The sequence below is a fragment of the Leptosomus discolor genome, chromosome 5 (assembly GCF_034619465.1).
Source record: "Leptosomus discolor isolate bLepDis1 chromosome 5, bLepDis1.hap2, whole genome shotgun sequence".
NCBI classification, from domain to species: Eukaryota; Metazoa; Chordata; class Aves; order Leptosomiformes; family Leptosomidae; genus Leptosomus; species Leptosomus discolor.
Window position 1 is genome coordinate 34,819,558 of NC_141395.1, and position 20,569 is coordinate 34,840,126.

General features: G+C 42.4%; 1 protein-coding gene across 1 annotated transcript; it reads left to right on the top strand.

The window, feature by feature from the left end:
* Positions 1-2,378: 2,378 nt before the first annotated feature.
* Positions 2,379-14,958, top strand: NEMP2 (nuclear envelope integral membrane protein 2). Its single transcript, XM_086465454.1, has 9 exons — positions 2,379-2,502; positions 5,018-5,133; positions 6,747-6,972; positions 7,148-7,220; positions 8,255-8,348; positions 9,071-9,185; positions 9,863-10,088; positions 12,341-12,517; positions 14,614-14,958. Exons 1-9 carry the CDS (start codon positions 2,379-2,381, stop codon positions 14,837-14,839), a joined length of 1,377 nt encoding a protein of 458 aa, XP_086321580.1. The 3' UTR covers positions 14,840-14,958.
* Positions 14,959-20,569: the final 5,611 nt, after the last annotated feature.

Below are 20,569 nucleotides of genomic sequence, written 5' to 3' on the forward strand. Positions count from 1 at the left end.
ATTTGTCAAAAGCATGGAGCTTGACAGCCTGTGTGCTGCACCCCAGGAATGTGACCCCTTCCCAGTACCACCAGCATCACTGCCTGCCACAGCCAGGTCTTTCCCCCAGGCTCTCCCAGCCAAAACCTGGTCTCACTCAACTCTTCTCAGTTTATGAGACCTGGGAAGGGCAGAGCTTCCACAATAAGCTGCACCCATAAGTGATCTCCCCCTTCTCCCCCATTTTGAATTGCAGTTGTGAACAAACAGCTAAAAATACTGCCTTTAAGCTCAGAACCCAAGCTTTGGCCTAAGCACCATTTAGGAAGCCAAACAAATGGGAAGCAAGACAAACACTGCATAATTACTCAGAGCCACCCTGGAAGAAGAGCTGTAGTGAAAGCACTGAGTCTCTTTTATTAAGGATTTCTTACTGGGCCAGAACTCTGCCTAACAGCTGCTGTAACCTGCTTGAGTGAGTATGTTCTCCTCGGAAATCAAGCAAAGGTTTCTAATCATTTTTGACAGAGTGCGGTCCCCTAAAGCTACATTTTCTGATTCATGCCAACTGACTGCAACCCTACAACAGTTACTGAAAGTTAATTAGCAGTGAAGTGTAAAGAGCTCCAGGAATGAAAATACAAGCAAGAACTGTACGTGGAGTGTCTCCCAGAAAAAATACTGTCAAGAAGGTTAATGTAATTGAAAAAATATTGCAAATTAAAAATGTGAAAGGGATTCCTCTAATAACTGGCTAGGATTGTCCCTTGCTGTTTAGACCCAACTGAGAAGTAACATGTTTCTAAGGGTTTATTAGGGAAGCAGGTAAGCACAAAATCCAGCAGTTTTTTCTTGACCACATTTGCTAGAGAAAGTGCCTGCAAAGTTATATAAAGACAACACCCAAATTACATAAAGACAAATAAAGATATAAATCAATTGCTGCTTCCTTTGGAGACTGAAGTTTGTCAGATGTTGCACACGCTATCAAATCCCAACTATTTTTGCCCTTAGCCTCCACTTCCTCAGTACTTGCAAGGAATAATCCACAGTTACATGCGAGCCCAGCCAGCGCTAAGCGGGTGTAGGAGGCGAGGCGAGGAGAGCCACAGCCCTGCACCACCCACTCCCTGCAGATGTAAGTACCAAGACAAGGTGCGAGGCAGTGGGCAGCTCCCTTCAGGTGTTAAAAAAGCCCATCCTGGCATCCCCAGGAATTGGATCTAGCCCTAAACAATCAAAAATAAAACCAAAAGCAATCTTCACGCAGAGAAATGGCATAGGTTTAAGAACAAAGAAGAGAATGCATTGTAGCAAAGCAAGTAGGTTGGAAAGGCCAAATATACGGCTTGGTATAAAAATAGATCTTGGCATTGTCATAATGCTTTGGCAAAATTGTGTTTATTGATTTTCATAGAACAGGAAAAAAGCTCCAGCCCTTTCCGCCCCTGACTGCTGACTGTGACTCACAAGCGATCTAAAATGACTGCAATGAGCAAGCAGGGACTGAGCTGAGTTGGCCCTAACTTGTGTCTTCACAGCGCTGAAGGGGGGGAACAGTGCATCCTGCTCTAGGCTTTTCTTGTGGCTGCCTAGGAAATGCAGAAAAGCTGTGGACATTCACTCCCATCAAAGCATCTAATAACATTTCATCCAGGGAATTCCTCTGGGTGGGCAGAGGGTCTGATTAACGCGTGTGGTTCAGTGGCTGACTCAACCACCGCCAGTTGCAAGCACAGTTCGTGACCTGACTTGGCCTTTCCTTGAGGCTGGGTGGGGAAGGGGGACTCGGGAGCAGGGCACGTGAGGAGGCAACCATTAACTTCCTTCTGTTCAGTCGGGGCGGCTGCCTCGGTTGAGGTTTGAAAGTGTCGCAAGCTGTTCACGAGCCTTTGTTTTTGGACCAATTTATACCTTGACCGATAAAGGCAGACAACGTTTTTCGTCAGCCAGGCAGAGACGGGACCACAATCCAAGCAAACGCGTTTGCTGAGCTGTTACATTCGCACGATTTTTGATTTTCATTCCAAGCGCACGCTCGTTAACTCCACAGAAACCCTAGGACACAGGCAAGAGAAACAGAAGGCAGGAGATAACACCCCATAAGAGGTGCCTCCCCGCCTGCAGCGGCGCCGAGGGGCTGCGCCCGCCTCCACACAGGCCGCTGTCCGGGGCCGGGGTGTCGCATGCGCCCCGCACACGCATTTCAGGCAAACCGGGGCCGAAGCCCCCGCCCAGGGCCCGTCGCTCCCAGCCACCCCGGCCCACCGTCAGCGGAGCGCGGTCGCGCGGAGGGAGAAGGGCGGCGGGGCAGCGCAGGGTCGTACCGCCCCTTTCCCGCGCCGGGGACCGCCCTCGCCGCAACGGGTAGGGGCGAGGCCGAAGCCGGCGGCCGCCACATGAGTCCGGCGCGGCCGCCCCGTGGTTGGCAGCGCCCCGTCGCCCGGCCGGGGCCGGGACTGCGGCTGCTCCTCCTGGCGCTGGCCGGGGCGGCCGGGAGCAGCTGCGAGGTGCCGTCAGCAGGTACTGGCCTTCCCCTCCCGACCTCGAGCGGCCTGCGCGGCGCCGGGAGAGCTCCGCCGGCGGCGGCGGGGCAGGGCAGGGCAGGCCGCGGGTGGGGAGGAGGCGGTGGTCTTAGGGGTGTCCCTTTCCCTGCCCGGGTGGTTACAAGATGGGGGGGGGGGGGGGGGGGGGTGTTTCCTCACCCCCCGCCCCCTTGGGACACGCTCTCCTCCCCCGGTTTCCTTCAGTCTCCGTCGCCCCCGGTACAGCGCGACGTGCTGCTTCTGCCCAAAATGGCGCTGCCGTATGGAAAGGCCGGGGCTGCTGCTGCCGGCTCCCTGCCCGCGTCGGCCGAGATCTAAAGCCCTTTGAGGCGCTTTGCTGATTTCTCCTGCTTGTCCCGTCTCAGTTCAGCTCTCACAAGGGTATTCCGCGCGGCACGTTGTGGGTCAGGCAGACACAGGCTGGGAGGACCTGCATGAGCAAAGCGGCACCGAGTGCGCAGAGAGCAGGTGCTTCTCCCGGCCGCTTCGGCGGCCGAGGTCGAAAGGCTGGGTGCCACTGGCACGGGAGACTGACTTGGAGTCTGTGTCACTCCCTTTGGCTTTCTCATCAGCCTGGTTTGGGAGTATGGGGTGGAGAACAGTTTCATTCACAAGGGCAGTGAAAACCCTAAAGGTTATTTGCAGTTGTAGTAGCGATACATAACTCAAGAAGCTGCTTCCCCCTCTTGCTTTGATGTTCCCGAGCCTTGGGCATCCTCCGTGTTCTGCAGAGATGCTGATTCTCTTCACTGCTGGCAATCTCGAAACCTGGAAGTTGCCTTCTCTGTGTGTCCTCACAGTAGAGAAAATCCTCCATCTCAGGGTGACTTGTTCAGAAGCATCTTTCCTTTGAGAATGTGATTGTTTCACTTTGACGCAGCTGATGTCATGATTAAAGCAAATTGTTTTTCTCAAGAAAATGCCTTAATTTTAAGGGGTTAAGAAAATACTTGCTAGCGTTGTACATGGAGGACATTACTTGTAATGTGGATGGATAGTTCATCCGTAGTGGCAGAAAACCCTAACACACCCTGCAGGGAAGGTGTTGGCACTCAGCTGTGGTGTAGTCCTGCTAGGGTATTGCCATTTCCTGTCGCTGGATTATCTTGGCCTTAGCCCTGGGTAGTGCCCAGCCTCACCTGCTTGCTGCATCAGCTGGCAGCACTTCAGAGACGAATTAATCCTTTTGCAACTTCATCTGACGACTTTTATGGAAGTGCCTGTCAAGAGGTACAGCCAGCCCTTGTCTGAAGGGTTGTGCTCCCTCCCACTGGATTTGCTGTGGATGAAAATTAATCGGGTGGTTAATTTTTCACAGTTAAAATGCCAAAATTTTAAGTTTAAACCAATCTAGCAGGATCATCTGTGGACACTTTACTTCTGGAATGACTTAATAAACTTACGTAAGAACATCCACACGGGTGTTTTTAATTGGCTTAATTAAATTGGTTAAAAAATAATTTAGCCTAAGTTCAGCTTCCTTATAGAGACAGGGCAGGTTTTTACCTGCAAACAGTATCTCCTTGTCCAGATTGAGACTCTTTAGCACATACTCATTTTTCTGTTCTGAGTGTATGACGGTGTTTTAGCAGTTATTATTGAGCTTGGCTTAGACCTACATTTTCTATTCAGTGAGCCAGATGACTCCCTCTGTTCAGATCTGCAATTATTTCCTTTATTCTTCTCTTTAATTATGTTCCTGGAACACTGCAGTAGTGCACTGTAGGCTATATTTTACACATGTATATAGATCAGAATGTATGTTACTCTTCAAAGTTTGCTCCATAAATCTTTTAGGTGTATTTCTGCTCAAAATTGCTCATTCTGAAGATTGTAGGGGCTAACTAACATTTCAGGATAGTTAGACCAGTTAGCATACCTAATTAAGTGACTTATGGCAAGCTATCAGTGCAGTTGCTTTATTACAGGTCATGGCTGGACCATGTCAGGAAAATTTGTTTTAAAAAGAAGGGTTGCGTTATTTAACATTAGACACATTTCTGAGGGAGAGGAGTATGATTGCTGCGATTAGCAGCCGTGTCATGTGCCAAGTGACTGTTTTGATATGTAAGCCTGTTTACCTGCTCAGACTCCCACAATTGCATTCACCATTGGTATAAGCATCGACGCCGGTGGAGTCGCACCCACTCGTGCCAGCAGTGAATTTGGCCCAGAGGCCCTATTCCAGTGCTATCAAAACACTGATACTGAAGCCAAGCTTTTATTGATTATGTTTTTTAAAAATACCACCCTAAATTATTTTTTTTTTCCCTAAGATGTTGCAGTTTACTCTGGAGCCTAAATGACTTGATTAGAAGTCTAATTTGGATTTTCTAAATCATATTGAACATGCTACGCTGCAGCATAGTTTTTACGTTCGATTATCTGCAAATTGCTTGTGATATCCTCAGCATATACAACAATGAAATAAAGGAAAATTACGCATTTGTATTTGATACATGCTTAAAATTAACTTTTCTTCCCCCCGCCAGGTAGAAACTGTAGCTTTTTGCAGGAAATGAATGTCATTCAGAAACAGGATGAAAACTGTTACTGCTATGTGCAAAACAGAACCATGCGCTTACAGTACATTTGGTCGACTCTCCAGGTAAGAGGCCATTTTGAGCATCATTCAGGTATGCAGTACATTTCTCGTGAACTTTTGCCAGCAAAGTGTACGATCAGTTAGCAAAATCAAATCAGTATCTCTGTGTAATTAGTAGTTTGAATGGTGTATGGGTAGGACCATGATAAAAAAGCAACATTGTGATCCCCCACTTGGGAATGCAGTGAGGTTTGGTTTCTCTTTATTAGAAGGATGTCATCCAGGCTTATAGCGTGATGCCACACAAACATTAACTTAAGTGTTGCATAATATTTTGTTGCACACCTTTTCTACTGATGGACCACTGTTTAATCTGGACTGATTAACCTCTGCACAAATGTTTTCGCTTATCACCAAACACCTTTAGAAAACTTTTAAATTTGAGGATAATACACAGTTCTGTGACTCACTTGCTGTAGCATACCAAGCCACAGTGTAGGAGCCAAAGGTCTATTAGATTGTGACTAATGAAAGAACAGCAGTAGCAGTGCATTTCTGTTTTTCTGAGTAACAGAGGGTCATCTTAGAAGAAATGTGTTTAGAGGTTAGCTCAAAACAATATAAGGACTCTTTAACAGTGGAATGATAATAACTAAAGGAACAAGCTGACCATCTTTGTGGCTCCTTTTTTTTCCTGGGAAGTATCTCTGGACAAGGGAAGGGAACAGTTTCCCTTCATCTGCTGGAGGAATTTGCTCTCAGATATAAGGAACTAGAACATCTCTTTGTCTGTTCCTAGGATTGTTTTCCTCAGGAACCTGCTGCAGATGTTTCTGTGAATGGTAGCAGACTTCGGGAGGTGAAACCCTCCAGCAATCACACAAGCTTTCCTGGAATAAATGCTTAAAAGCAGGAAGATCAGATTTTTCCCACAACAAATTGCATGCTGACGTGTTGTCTCTTCTCCCAGTAGAAGCCTGTTTTATTACCTGTTGCATCACTTTTTTGTAGATGGGTCTTTGTTGTCTAATAGGCCCTGATGAAGAGCTCACAATGAATCACAATCTTCAGGAAGATCATCCCAGCTCAGAAGATAAACAAGATCTTTCACCAGTTTGGTGGGGGAGGGTGCTAGGAACTAGCAAGAAACCTCAGAAAAACCCAACAGGAACGTGCTTTGTAATTAAATTTCTGGTTATGATGTCTTCCATTTTCCTTATACCTCTTTTGTCCCTAACATCAAGATTCCATTATTAACTACAAGAACAGAAGTCCAATTTCTTACAGTTGAGGAAGGGAATGGGGAAGCGTATGAACATCCACAAAGGAAACTGTGGTCAGTCAAATATTACTGGTTTTGTTAGAAATTTGTGTGGGCAAGTGTCATGGTAAAACCAAACCCACTGAGATTTGGATGGATTGAACCCCCTTCATAGAACTTTGCTGACATTGAGTTCTCTCAATCACCTTGTAAGGCCTAAACAATTAATCTCTGCATAATACCACTAATCAATATTAATCAACTAAGAATCACACTAGTGTTTTACTCTCGAGCTCTCTGTACTGATTTTCATTATTATGTCTCTGTCTTACATGCTATATAGTTCAGAAAAACAAAAAAACCCCCAGTGATTCTGAGCTACCTCTCTGTATTCTGTTTTGTTTTTTTTTTTTAGATAAAAGTCAACAGCAGAGAAATGTTCAGGTTTGAGCCTATTTCAGAAAAAAGCAACTGTCGTAATTCAGAAACTGTTTTTGAGTTTGCTGTGTGTGCTGTTCAAATCTGGAAACCAGAGACATCTACAGAAACTTTCATAAGCATAAAACAGTATGGAGAGGATATTTGTTTCAAAATACAGCCCTTCAAAACTGAACCGTACACTGTGAGTGTGAAACGAGAAAGTAAGTAAAAAAGCTTTCAGTTTAGATTACAGATAGATTAGTATTGCCAGTGTTACTGAATGTACCATCTCTTCGGTAAAAAGCTTGGGACTTTTCTGTTGATACTTTATATAATCAACATTGCAGATTGAATTAGTCTAAAGTCCATTTCTATTTTTTTCCCCTTTTTTTTTAGTGCTAGATGGAAAGCTCTTGTTTTTGTTTGTAGCTGGAATTTTTCTGTTCCATTTTGCAAACAGCCTGAGCAGGTGAGTACTAGCTGCTGGTTTTTCACCTTCTTTCCCAAAGTCTGTGCACCTTTGGTCTGTTTTCTAAGCTAGAGAGACAGGGTTCTTTGGGAAAGTGAAATAAGGAAACCGAACATAAATTTAAAACTCCTTCATACCACTTGTATTTGGACAGATTGTGACATATCTTGGAGTGCTGCGATCTATTAATCACTTAGCTGTGTTAGGGTTCTTGTATCCAAGCTTCCTGCACTGGGTGACACCAAGACAATCCTCAGCAAGCAAGTGTGTGGATTCAGAAAAATTCTCCCTCCCTTTTGTAGACCAGGGAGGTTATCAGAACGCTGAGTGCTGCTGCATATGTTATAAATGATGCCTTCCTGCAGCGAGAAATGCTTAGGATGAGCTCATCTGGGGCCCTGTCTGCCTCCACCTTTGTGCCAGCCTTTCCCCATCATTCTTTTGATGCATCTTTTACGTAGCATGTAAGGAAGGATACTTACTGTTACAGCAAAACATGTGTCCCATGACTTCAAAGCAAAATGAGTCACAAATTAATTGTCAGGAGGCATCTCTAAAACAAGCAGAGCAGCAATAGCTTTTATAGAGTTAACTCTGAATTACAAAGTCAGACTTTATACATGCATAAGCTTATAAAAAACCCTGTGGGTTTGTGGAGGGTTTTTTTACATTTTAAAAAATACATTTACATTAAAAAATAAAACTTCTCTTGCGGTACAGAACCGTATCGGTACATAGACGAAAATGGTATTACTAAAAACTAGAAGGTAAATGAAAGTAGAAATAGTGTGAGCTTTAAGAAAAAACAACACAATCTCCTAGCCTGTAACAACTCCAGTGACCTTAAGTATCTGTTGGGAATCTTTCCTTATAGGGATTTATATCTAAACTGGGCCTGTTAACTATGTACCTACAACGCTAATTTACAGCTGTGTTAAGTTCTTGTTGAAGATCACTGCTGTTTTTACAAGTGTTGGCATCCTAACCAATTACAAATTATACTTCTCACTCTATTCTCTCTTGTTCTCTTACAGGAGTACCAACTTCTTTTACCTTTCTGGAATAATACTGGGTGTTCTTGCTCTTCTAGTCTTTGTCCTGTTGACACTTAAAAGGTTTATTCCAAGGGTAAATCTACATTTATAAAACAAAATAGTAACAATCATCAACATCATAATATAGGAAGTGAAGAGTACAGAGCCAGATTCTGACCTTGCTCTGGTCTCGTGGCCAGGTAATTCCACTGAAATGACTGCAGGATTTCTTGCGTCAAGTAAATATAATCAGGTCAGAATCAAGTTCTAGTTAGCTTGCTCCTGAGTTTACTTTAAACAGGAGATTGGTGATGTAGAAGAAGAATTTATTCTTAAACTTAAATTATTTTTATTGGACTGGAGCTAAGCTTACTTCTGAATCCATGAATCAGTCTAAATCAAAATGTAGTTTTAGTGGCAACTGAGACAGATTCTCTTCCGTTCACCAGAGACAATTCACTGCAAGGCAGAAATGAATTTTTCCCTTACTTTTACAAAGTTTGTGCATGCCTACAGTATTGCTGAGATACATTAGTTGGGAATACACTGCGATAGGCTTATACCACGACATCGGGACACGACACACCAATACAGAGATCAGTAGCTCTGCTTAGAATTGATAGTGTTTGGTTGTAGCGCATGGAGCACTGTACGGTGGAAGTGTAACACAGATCATAAGCCCTATAGGTCTAATGAATGTCACATCTGGTTTTGATGTGAGTTCCCTTGCACCCAATGGTCCTGATTCTGACTTGAAAGTTTTTTATTTTTCAAAGGTTTTTAAAATTTTTTTCTTTTTTTAAATTTAATTTCCAGCGCAGTACTTTCTGGATCTTAATGAGTGGCTGCTGGATATCCTCTCTATATTTTATGTACTGCTTTAAAGAGAATATGCAGTGGTTGTGGTCTGAATACAGAAACTACTTGTTGGGTAAGAATATTATAAAAAAATGTGCTGCAGAATCTGGTTTAATTTAGTGGTTAGATGAATACCTGCCCATAAAAAATAAAATCAAAAGTGACTCATTTGTGGAGTACTTTTCTCTCCTAAGCCATAGACACTGGAATATTCCAGAGGTTCCTAATGCACTCAAATAAGCATTTACTCACACTGTATCATTAAATAAGGAGCCTGAAACACTGTGCCAGTAGCAGCTTCAAGAGTGGATTTTGCCAGTACTGTTTGTTCATTGATTTGCCGTTACGGACTTTCCCTGTAACAGCCAAAGGGCAGCTATGCTGGTTTGTATTTTGCTGGATGTGGGAACTGGATGCATACGTTGGGAACTGGATGCATACGTTGCTAACTGGATGTGGCTGCAGGGGCTGACAGATCTATTCCTCTGGCACCTGCCTTGACATTCCTGCATGGGGAGAATTCACATGCAGCTCGTAGCACTAGCCAAAGGCTGTTCACAGATCACCTTGTGAACTCTTTGCACACTTCTGAAATAGAAAGCACATACAACCTAATGCAGGTATCCATAAGAACACACAAAACAGCAGGCTATACCTCACAGCAGCTGCAAGCTTTGTGAATCAAAGTAATGAAGTTTATATGGGTAGTTTGCATCTTTTTCTCTGTGTCCTCCTTTTCTGTTTCTACAGGGTATTTTCTGGCTGTCGGAATTAGCAGCTTTGCCATTTGCTATCAGCATGGACCGCTTACCACTGAACTGAGCATAACGTTGTTCGCATGGACGTTACAATTGACAGCCTTTGTCTTGATGTATTGTGGTGTCACCGTACCTCAAGTTGCATATGCCGTAATAGCAGTCAGCCTCTGCTCAAAAGGCCTGTGTTACCCCCTTGGTGCTGCTTGTCACATCAGCAGGTTTGTATGTATTTGTGAAAGTCTCAAGTCCCTGTATCACCAGGAAATACTGGAGGCTGATAATGAAATACTCTTACACTTCAATAATGATTTATGACCTTCTAGTACTAGTTCATATTTTTACCAAATGTAGAGCTGCAATAGCGAAGGTTTAAATCCGCGAGACACAGGAATTTAATTATTTTCCATTTGGCAGTTTTAAGCACGAGTTTTGTTCTATGGAGAACAGAGAAATGTGACTGCGCTCTTAAGTACAAATGTAGCACCTTCTAGTCTGCAGCACATGGTAACCAAGACATTTCCGTTTGGTCGATTGATTAACTGCAGCAATTCTGCCTTGGCTTCATGTGTAGGGAGAGAATCTGCAGGTAACTCGTACTGAATCTTACAGGATAAAACTGTGTACTACCACTGAGGAAGCAGATGTTAGAAAGTGACAGTCCTTGTAGGTTAGATAGGGTAGAGTTCAGAGACTAAAAACCTGTATCAACAAAAATAACAGTTTCCATTGATTTTAAGTTTTCCAGGGTTATTATCCTAGATGTACGTATCTACCTTTACTTTGTGGAAACAATCTGTTATCACTGTGGAGACATCCCCCTGTATTCCAAGACCCCCATTTATATTGTGGCAGTTGGAATGGGAACTGCTTACAATACGTAGACCTTTGCTAAATATTTTGATTAGCAATATGAGAGCAACGTGTTTGCTCATCCTTGAATTTGAAGCATGTTTTAGCACAAGTCCAACACTCAAGTGAAGATTGCAAAAAGTCCTGCCAATTTCCATCTGGTTTTAACCTTCAGTGATGGCACCCAGATTAAGAGTCTTTAGTGCAGACTGTCCCGTAGCTGTGGACCTCTGCTGACCTGCAGAGAACCAGGAAGAGGCAAAGACTGGCATAACCAGAAGAATAAAACACAATTTTTTTTTTTAAAATTTTTTACACTGTTAATTTTGAAGAACATATTGCTTTGCTCTTGTGCTCTTTTTAGATGTTGAAGTGTGGACTAGGCTGAAGCTTTTTTATTTTAGGTAGAATTTAACATTTGTCAAAGACTGGTTTTTGCCTGCAGCTGAGAAGCACCAACCATTTCAAAAGCAACATCTAAGATCAATACTTACCTGATGTAAACAGGCTCAGCTCAGTCTGAAATCAGTCAGATTTAGCTACGAGTTCACAGCAGTCAGAACATACCTGTGTTACCCTGAAGCACTGTAGTTTGTTCTCCATGTGGACCTTTGGCTTGATAGAAGCCAAAAAGCACTGAAATACAGCTCTACAAGTCTCTCTTAGGAGAATGATAAGGTTTTGTTTGGTGTTTTGTTGTGTTTTTTTTTTTTTGTCTGTCTCAAAACACTAAGCAGTAGCAGCAAACTGAGGCCATGACGCCAGATGCACAGTTCAGAGCAGCACATATATCAAAATAACAAGAAATTTGTGTTCTTTGTTGTTAAAAGCAGTACGGATCCCACTGAACCAGTGAGACCTTTACTGTTTGACCTGCACAGTTCATTCTTGCTTTCCAGGGCAATAAGGAGGAAAGTTGAATGCTGCTGGTTGGAGCAGGTGTTTTTATGCAGAGCTGAAAGTTTTATGGGCATCCAGCCCTTGCTTATCTTAACTTCATCACAACATTTAAATTGAAAGCAGTTGACAGAAGGGAACAGAACATGGCACACTTTCTAATTGATACCTAATTATATTATACATCACTACGTAGCAGCTAAACATCAGATTGTAAACATTTTCGCCTCAGACTACTCAGTTTTGTAATTTAAAGCAGGATTTAAGAGAAGCGATCTAGTAAACAACATGAACAACTCATAACAGACTTAGAGCATTGCTTATCTTCGAAGTTACATATGCAGACTGGATTTTGGTTCAGCCCAAGTCTCTGCACAGACACATTTTGCATACTGCACCTAGAAATGGCTGAGCAAGCAACCTGCTATTTAATTCTATGAGATTTTAGTCCATGTGGACACAATAAGCACCTGAGCCAAAGCTCATTTGAAGCTCATTAGATACCATTCTGTGGAATTCTACAACTTTGGTTAAGACCTAGGGTAAACAGGCTAGCAAACATTAGATACCTTGTCCTAAAATTTGAATGCGAGACTGTAGCTCATTCTCTTTAAAGGATAAAAGTGATTAATGCATGTTAATAGTAGGTAGTAGAGAAAAAGGACAAGCAATAACTATCTGCCAGAAGGCCTCAGAAATACTAATTGTTTTAATTTCATTCTAGAAAAATGAAGAATCACTTTAAATCAAAAAAGTTAGTGTTTAAATGCCTTACTGAAGAGGAGTATCGAGAACAAGGTGAAACAGAAACAATCAGAGCTCTGGAGGAGCTACGCTCATTCTGCAGGAACCCTGACTTCCCATCATGGATAGCTGTATCCAAACTCCAGTCCCCCCATAGGTAAGAAAATCTGGCTTCTTTAAAATGGGAAACACATTGTACAGACACTGTTACACAGCAGACTGAAATGCTGCTTCAGGCACTGTTGCAGGTGCGTTGTATCTTGCATGCAGAGTAGTTTTATCTTCTTGACTAATCCCACTAAAGATCAAGCCACACCTTGCTGGTGGTATTGCCTGTTTATTCCTCCCTGACCATAAATTACTGAGAACTTGTGCACATTCACAGCTAATTCATGGTGATGGCAGCTTTCCTTAAAACTTACACACTTCCTACAGTGCCTTTGTAAGTTCCTACACAGTGACCCAGGTGGCTGTCTAACCAGTGAAATGCCCCTTTCTTCAGTTTTTAGAGCAGTACACTTTTACATTGTGTAAAATTGGGGCAGGCTGAAGATACATGCTCAGATATTAACTGTACTAAGTTCTCCAAGCCTGCACAGCCAAGGAATCGTATTACTTGAAGTATCAACCAGTATCTAAGGCCAAGAATATAGATAAAGAGACCAGTGACTACACCTCAGAACTGTAACAGGTAGAAGACCTACTCCAGATACAGCTTATGAGACAAACTTACGACAAATATGAGTTGGGAAGGGTCAGATAAGTGCAGCCAGAGAATCTTGCAGAATATAAAATTACTCATAATAGCAGCGTATTTCCATCAAACCCAAAACTTCAAGATATAAAAAGCAGAGTTCCACATATTACTCAGCCACAAAGACTTGGTCTTTGCCACAGAACCAAGAGTCACAATTTCAAAGAAGCCTCAGTCAGCTTGGAATTTAATCAATAAAAATTTAAATCTAGTTTCAGAACATCTTCCTTGGATAGGCACACAGACAGTCTGTCTGCCAAGTTTTATAGATTTACTGTTAAACCAGCTTATTTTCCAAGCTACTTGTATTCTGTAGCATGACTGAAAGATACAAAAAGTGAAAACTCACTGCAGTATTGTAAAGCAAAATACTGCCAAATGCACAAACAGTTGAGACACATGTATTTTCTAGCCATCACTTAGTTAATATAGTCCTTATGACCTGTTCGCTATAAAAATACAAAAATTAAAAGGAGAACCAACAGAAGCCCTATTTAAAGTTGAGTACCCCTTCAAGCTTCCATTAAGCATCAGAAGACAGTGGAACAAAACGCAAACCTGTAAAACAGCCAGTCCAATGCTGTTCCCCATTTAGACTAACAGTGCTTCCAAGAAGAACGAGGTGACAACATTCATCTCTCAGAAATGTTAAGTCTAAAATGTAAATTATTGATCAGTTTACCAGAACTCCAGAATGTAGCTGCATTTCCTTTTTCTTACATTTCTCTGATGCTGTCGACACTTAGCCAGGTGTCAGAACTGCCGTCTGTTCCCACACACTTGCCAGAAACCTCCAGCTCCATTCTCTCTCTTCAGCACAGTTGCCCACTGAAAGTAGGATTTGTGGCGAATTGAAATAGGGACAGGGCTAAGTTCATGCTTTGTTCTGCCAGACCTCCAGTTTGGCATTTACTTGGAGCGGCTGCAGAATTCCCACTCTGCAGCTCCAGATTCCCCCAAAGCAAGTCTTTGGCAAGACCTTAGCTCAGCTTGCCCAGAGCATGTATGCAGCTACCAGAAGCGAGGCAGTAGTGCAGCAATGTAGGAATGCAAAGATCTCACCGCTTTTCCTTTCATTAGCAATGTCAACTTACCTGAATTCTTACAGCCTTTGCCTCAAATATGCTACAGCTTTAATTTATTTTTAGAGGCTCAAGTACCATCTATCCATCTGTACAAATGCTTGCTCTGGATTACCCCACGAGTACCGACAAGATGAGAAAATGACATTTGATCATCTTGCTTAGTCACAAGACCTTGCAGATGGCCTCCAGAAGAACAAAAGTTACTTATATAGAAAAGACTGAAAAGATGAGGCAGGAAAACAAGTCTTCAGGGTTGTTGCCATCCGTTGCAATTTACACTGTTGTTCAGGACTCCTTAGCTCATGCTGCAGCTTCCCCTCATGTGTACTGCCTGTGGGCATGTCAGTACCCCCTGTGTTGACAGTATTTTTCTCATTTCTCAGCTGATCACTTCTCCCTTTAAAAATCTGGCAGGTTTGCAGGCTTTGTTCTGGGATCTCCCCACGTCTCACCTGCAGAAACAAAGGCGCATGAGGAGGAATACGGCATTGGGAGCTTCTTCCTGGAAGAGCAGCTCTTTGAAACAAGGACAGAATCTGAGCAAGATGATCCAGCCAGTTCCATCCATGAAGGAGATGAGGAGGATGAAGATGAAATGCATAAACGAATTTCATTTCCATATGCTACTGAGTTGCTCTGAGCTTTGAGAAAGAGAGCAAAAAAAAAGGAGAGGGAAAACACATTCATCCTAGAAAGGAAGGATACAAACTGAGAACTCATGCTTGGTGATTTCTTGTGGCTGCTCGTGGACAAACAAGGGTTTTTGAAAAAACTGTCCTGTATCACTGATGTTGCCTGATTAGAGCAACAGAAGGAAACCACAGGGACTGTTCAAGTGAAGAGGATTCTCATGGTATTGGTACTTTAACTGGGGAAGTAAATGTGGCTTACCTCCAAAGCAAGTACTGTCAGCAGCCTGTCCCACCAGGATGCCTTGTTTTTCCAAAGATACTACCTCTAAGAAAACAGAGAATCCGTTCTGGCCCTTTTCATTGTGAAGTCTTCTGTGCTGAACACTAGTGGGAGGAGAAGCCATTATTAATTCTCTAATTTTACTAAGTACCCTTTGCATCAACAATTTTAATAATACTGTTAGTGTGCTGATAAGCTGTTTTTATTGTTTGTGAGACTTTTCAGTGCTACGGATCAATAGAGACTTAACACAGTTGGACAAGGTTTGCTCTTCTGGGTAGGCTTGCTGTCTGTTAGCTTCATTTTGCCTCTCCACGTTTATTTTAAGCTCCTTTTACTCCTCAGAACCCTGCCTGACTTTTCACCCTCTGCTTGTATGGTTCTGTTCTCGGTCTCTGCTTTAGTTATATTGCACTTTGTTCTTTCCATATCTTTGTTTCTTCACATACTCTTCTTCCCTCTTCTACAGGTCCCTCTGCTGAACCTTTCTTCAGTTCTCTGCTTCTCCGCCTCCGACAACTGCAGATGATTTAGGAGAGGATTTCCATCCCCAAATGTATTTTTACTGTTGCTTTCTATTTCACTGTCCCCTTACCTCAGGCAGGTGCTGCTGTCCATTCCAGGCCTCTCAATGGCCCAGAAAAGACAACAAAGGCTGAGGCTGTTTCAGCTGCTTGGAGGAACTGCTGTCAGCAGAGCTGGAGTGGTGCTGTAACCACATACCTGGGAGTACAGATAACTGACATACAGCTCCACTGTCCTCAGAGTACTTGATAGTTTGCTCGTTCATTGAAAGGCAGAAGGTAACTCCTGGCAAAATATGGAGGGAGGGGTACCTGGCTCCTTGCAACCCCCGCAGGAATTGCCAGTGGTGGGAAGCAGTTAGCTCTCCAGAATGGCATGTCAGACCAGGATATAATTGCTTTGAAAGGGATGTCGTTTCTTTGTAACATGCCTAGTGATGCAGCATGACTTCAGCAGTGCATGGACTATCATGGTTTCTCGTTGTCCTTTGCTGGACAAGGGAGAAAATCCGTTACCTCTTCACAGTGCTAAGAAGCACTGCCATACCACATTCCAAGAGCTGCTCTGTATAAAACAGGACTCAGAGTTGGTGCTTGAAAGCCTTACTTACATGGTCCTTCCTCCTCTATATCGCTTCACTTTAAAAGGAATTCTTCCATTTTACAGCAAAGACATCCTTTTGTGTTGTAAATTTATAAATACATAGGCAGAATCTATAGCATGTTTAGCAGAGAGAAGCCCTGTCAAGCAGGTGATCCAAAACACATTCACTGTTAAGTCCACAACATTCAAAAACAGAGCAAGAGTTCTGTTCAGGAAGGACACTAGCAGGAAGACTCACCTCTTAAAGAGAGGCTGTTGCTACCCAATTCACAATTAGATTGCCACCCGCATGCTGGAAGTCAGGCTTGGCTTGGGGGGGTCTGTCACTAGTGAGAAGCTGGAAGCATTAGCTGTTGTGGAAATGCAGGAAAATACCATTATCTTTGATGGTTTGGGAGAAGGATGGAAGCATCCCCCCGAACAATGATCTTTGTAGACTAAAGATATATTTTACATTTACCTTTGCCTGTGTCGCCATAGAGAAAATGAAGTACTTAAAATTATTAGAGATTAGTCAGAAAAGGGTACTTGAAGAGATGTCTTAATGTTAAATGTTTTTTGCATGTTTTGAAGTATACAGGGTTTTTTCAGCGTACTTTGTAGTTAGCCAAGAACTCACATGCATATGATTAGAGGCCAAGGGGGAGAATCAGATTTGTCCTAGCTTAAACCCACAGTTTTTCTGGATTTCCTCTCTTTACTGAGGTAGTGATGATTATCCTTCCGTAAGTACATAATATGTATTTATATACAATAGCCCAGATAATATATTAAGATAATATTTTACCTAAGTAATACATTAAACAGAAAAGCCCCTCAAAAATAGGCAATTACATTTTTCAGACACTCTCCCTTTTTTCTAAATTGTTTAGAACAATACCAGTTACACCTACTCCAACAAGGGGAAAATAAAAATAAAATTAAAAAAAAATCAAGCCACAATTTCTGCAGCTGTGAAGTCCATCATTTGCCAGGGATGGGTAAATACTATCCAAAGTATAGAGCAGAAAACCACATCCAAGACAGGAGTGCAGCAACGTATGAGGAAGATAACAACTTTAGCGGCTAGCTGATACTGACCTTAAAAATCCTCCCAAGGCTGTTCCAACATGGGAAGCATTTCATAAACAAACCCCACCAAAACCAACTGCTGTCATTTGAGCCCTTTGCCAACAGTGAGTTTACATGCACAGTGCTCCTGTGATATACGGAGACTGTACAGGTTTACTGAAACACAATTGTTAAGTACTGTCCAGTGTTCAGCCAGAAAATCTGGGAACAGAATCTAGATGTTAGTCCATTGCCTTCACAGTTACAGAAGCCTTTCTTCCTTAATGATGAGTTACATTTACCTTCTGTTTCATGGTGTTTAAAAAAAAGTTACAATTTCATATTTATTTTGTATTCATGGTACAGCATACTTTATATACTGTCTTGTACTTTCAAGATTTTTTAAATAAAAGTATTTTTCAACTATGTGGTTCTCCTCCCGTATGCATTTACTCTCTTCAGAATAGCAGCACATATGACAAGGAGGAGCCAAGCAAATCGTGTGTACGTCCCAAGGTTTTCTCCCTTGTTGCAGATTTAAGAAACGGTAACTGCATTTAGCTGTGGTTGCTCCAAAATAGAGTGTCCCCTCTACTTCCAATGCATGTCCCTGAAGGAACTTGCCATGCTCCACTCATGACAGATCCAAACCACCACAAAGCCAAATTCATAAGGTGACAAGTGAAGCCTGGCAGTTAGACACATGAAAACAGCAAAACAAAACTAAGATCTCCCCCTGTCATTGCTTTTGTACACATGGAAGTTAAGCAGTTGAAATAGTAAAAAATCCCACGCCAGAAAGAAAAATAAATTCCAGAGACATGAGCTAATGTATAAGGCAGGTGCAATAGTGCAAACATATTCCATTAATCAGAAATAGAAACTGGAAGTATTTCCATACAAGCTGACATGACTGGCACTTAGTAGCCTCTGTCTCAAAACTGCTAGGTGACAAATGTAATCCAGTTTGACTTAGGGTCATGATGTCCTACATACTTCCCTATCAGCCTGTTTATGATGCACATTGGTGTGCATCCCTTACGCTCCCCTCACCCCACAGGAGGGAATTTGTGCTTACAGTTGGATTTTATCACAAAACAGATTTTAACACTGCGGAGTAGTTCGCAGGCTCTAGGTTCACTACCCTCCAGGCAATATCCTCCAGTGAACCTACCCAAAAGTCATTGAATTATTTTCAATTCAGGTGATTACGTTCACTGCTGGCACCATAACATGAGCAAATGTAATAAAAGTTCAGACTGATACTATTAAATACATTACAGGTATTTTATATTTCTTACCACAGTTTTTACAGTTCACAAATATCAAAACCCAGGTGTACATGTCCATTTTGCAACACAGAATGACTATACAATTCCAAAAAGAGCAGGCATTTCAAATACACAATTCTGAAGTGTAAACACAGTGTACAAGCTCTTCACCTCACAATCCAGGTGCTATGCAGTAGCAGCTGAGGTAACACCATACAGCATGAGCTCAACAAATGGTTGGTTTGCCTCCAGATGATTTTTAGCATCCTTTGTCCTATCACCTGTTCAGTCCCCCAAGTGATACAAACATACAATAAATAAATTTCTGATTTTAAAGGACACTTAGACAAGTCATGAGGATTTACGTGAGTACAGTACATTTAAGTTCAAGTGCAAAAAAAGTTAACTAGTGGCTAGTCATCGATGTTTCTTTTTGTTGTCTATGGTGTTGGTCCCAGGCACCACCAGAACATGAACTCTTCTAAAAGCACAGCTAAAGCACAGCTATGGGACACCCCTTTGGCCAGGCTAACCTGATGTCAACGTGGGTAAAACTGCACAACCCCTCTCCTGCTTAGCCTGCTGCCATCTTCCTCTCCCCCAACCCTGTGCTCCCGTTAGCCTTGCCTCCGGATCACCGTACAGTCCCACAGCACGCACCTTCCCCATGGAAGGCCTGACACATCACATACATCTGATTTCAAGGCGGGCTGAGCAATACTCACTCTGTCCCTCAGAAGCTGAGTGCTCAGCATCTCCCAGGAACAAGCTATTAATATAAGCAAATGGCCCCAAACACTGTCCTGATTAACCCCCCCCAACTCCTCCCTGAGCCCAAGGATTTCCCTCCAGCAGCAATTTTCACTATGCACCAACAAGTGAGCTGGCCACAGTTAATATTGAAAAACATAACAAAACATAATCTAAAGTCTTCCAGTGTATTGACATTGGGCAAAGAAATTTCCTAAACTTACTGCAAATTAGTTACGTTTGCGTCCTCCTGAGAATCTCCTGCTCTACTTGATTTCTGCATCAACAACTTTGCCCCTATAATCCTAATTGTTAAGATTTTTAGGTGACCCCCCCCACCCCCCACCTTCCCTAGGCACTTAAAGCTTACTGTTTTCTTAATAAATAACCACAGTAACTACACTGCATTAAATAAACCATTGTCTAAATGATGAAGTAAAACCCCAGAAAGACAGTGTGTCCATTGGAACCCTTGATCACTCTCAGGTTGTACAATCTTGATCAAAGATTCCTGTCTCAATACAACACCAAACCTAAAATTAACCAAACGCATGCAACCTGTGCCCAACGGAAGGGCTGCAAGTGCAGAGGTGAACTTCAGAAGCCTTCCTCCAGCTTTTTTGTTTCACTAAAACTCCAGTTCAAAAATCTTCGCTTTGCAGAACTAAACCTTTATCTTGAACAAGGTAACATCAGCTTCAAAAACATATTCCTTGAATATGTGTTGTTTTACTTAATCCATCACCATATTAAGAGATGCTTCCTAAAGCTACTCTGTTTCTGAGAAACCTTTACAGAGACAGTTCCATGCTGTTTCTATATTTATTGGATCCGGTATTTTCTAATAGATGATGCAGGGATACTTAGTTTCTCTCCTACAAAGTCTTTTCATTTTGTCTTGGGAAACTCAAAGAAAATTATCCAATCAAGTCAGACACTCTGTGCCTCAACAAGTGAGGATTTTATATAGATTGCAAAGAAATACGGTAACACTTGACTCAGATTTAGCAAAGTAGCAAAGAATTCTTCCTACCGTTAGATCGGGCCACATCACTTCCCTCAAGAATTCCAAACTTTTGGTTTCCCTGCTCATGTTGCTCTGTGTAGCCATATGAATATTCTTTAGATAGTTAAAAGCTTGCACTGCATCACATTATGATCGTTAAGATGAAGGAAGTCCTACTTTTAAGCTCCTACTCCAGCATTTCCCGAGTGAGAAGCAGAATTCCATGCACTGGATTTGATAAGATGAGGGCATC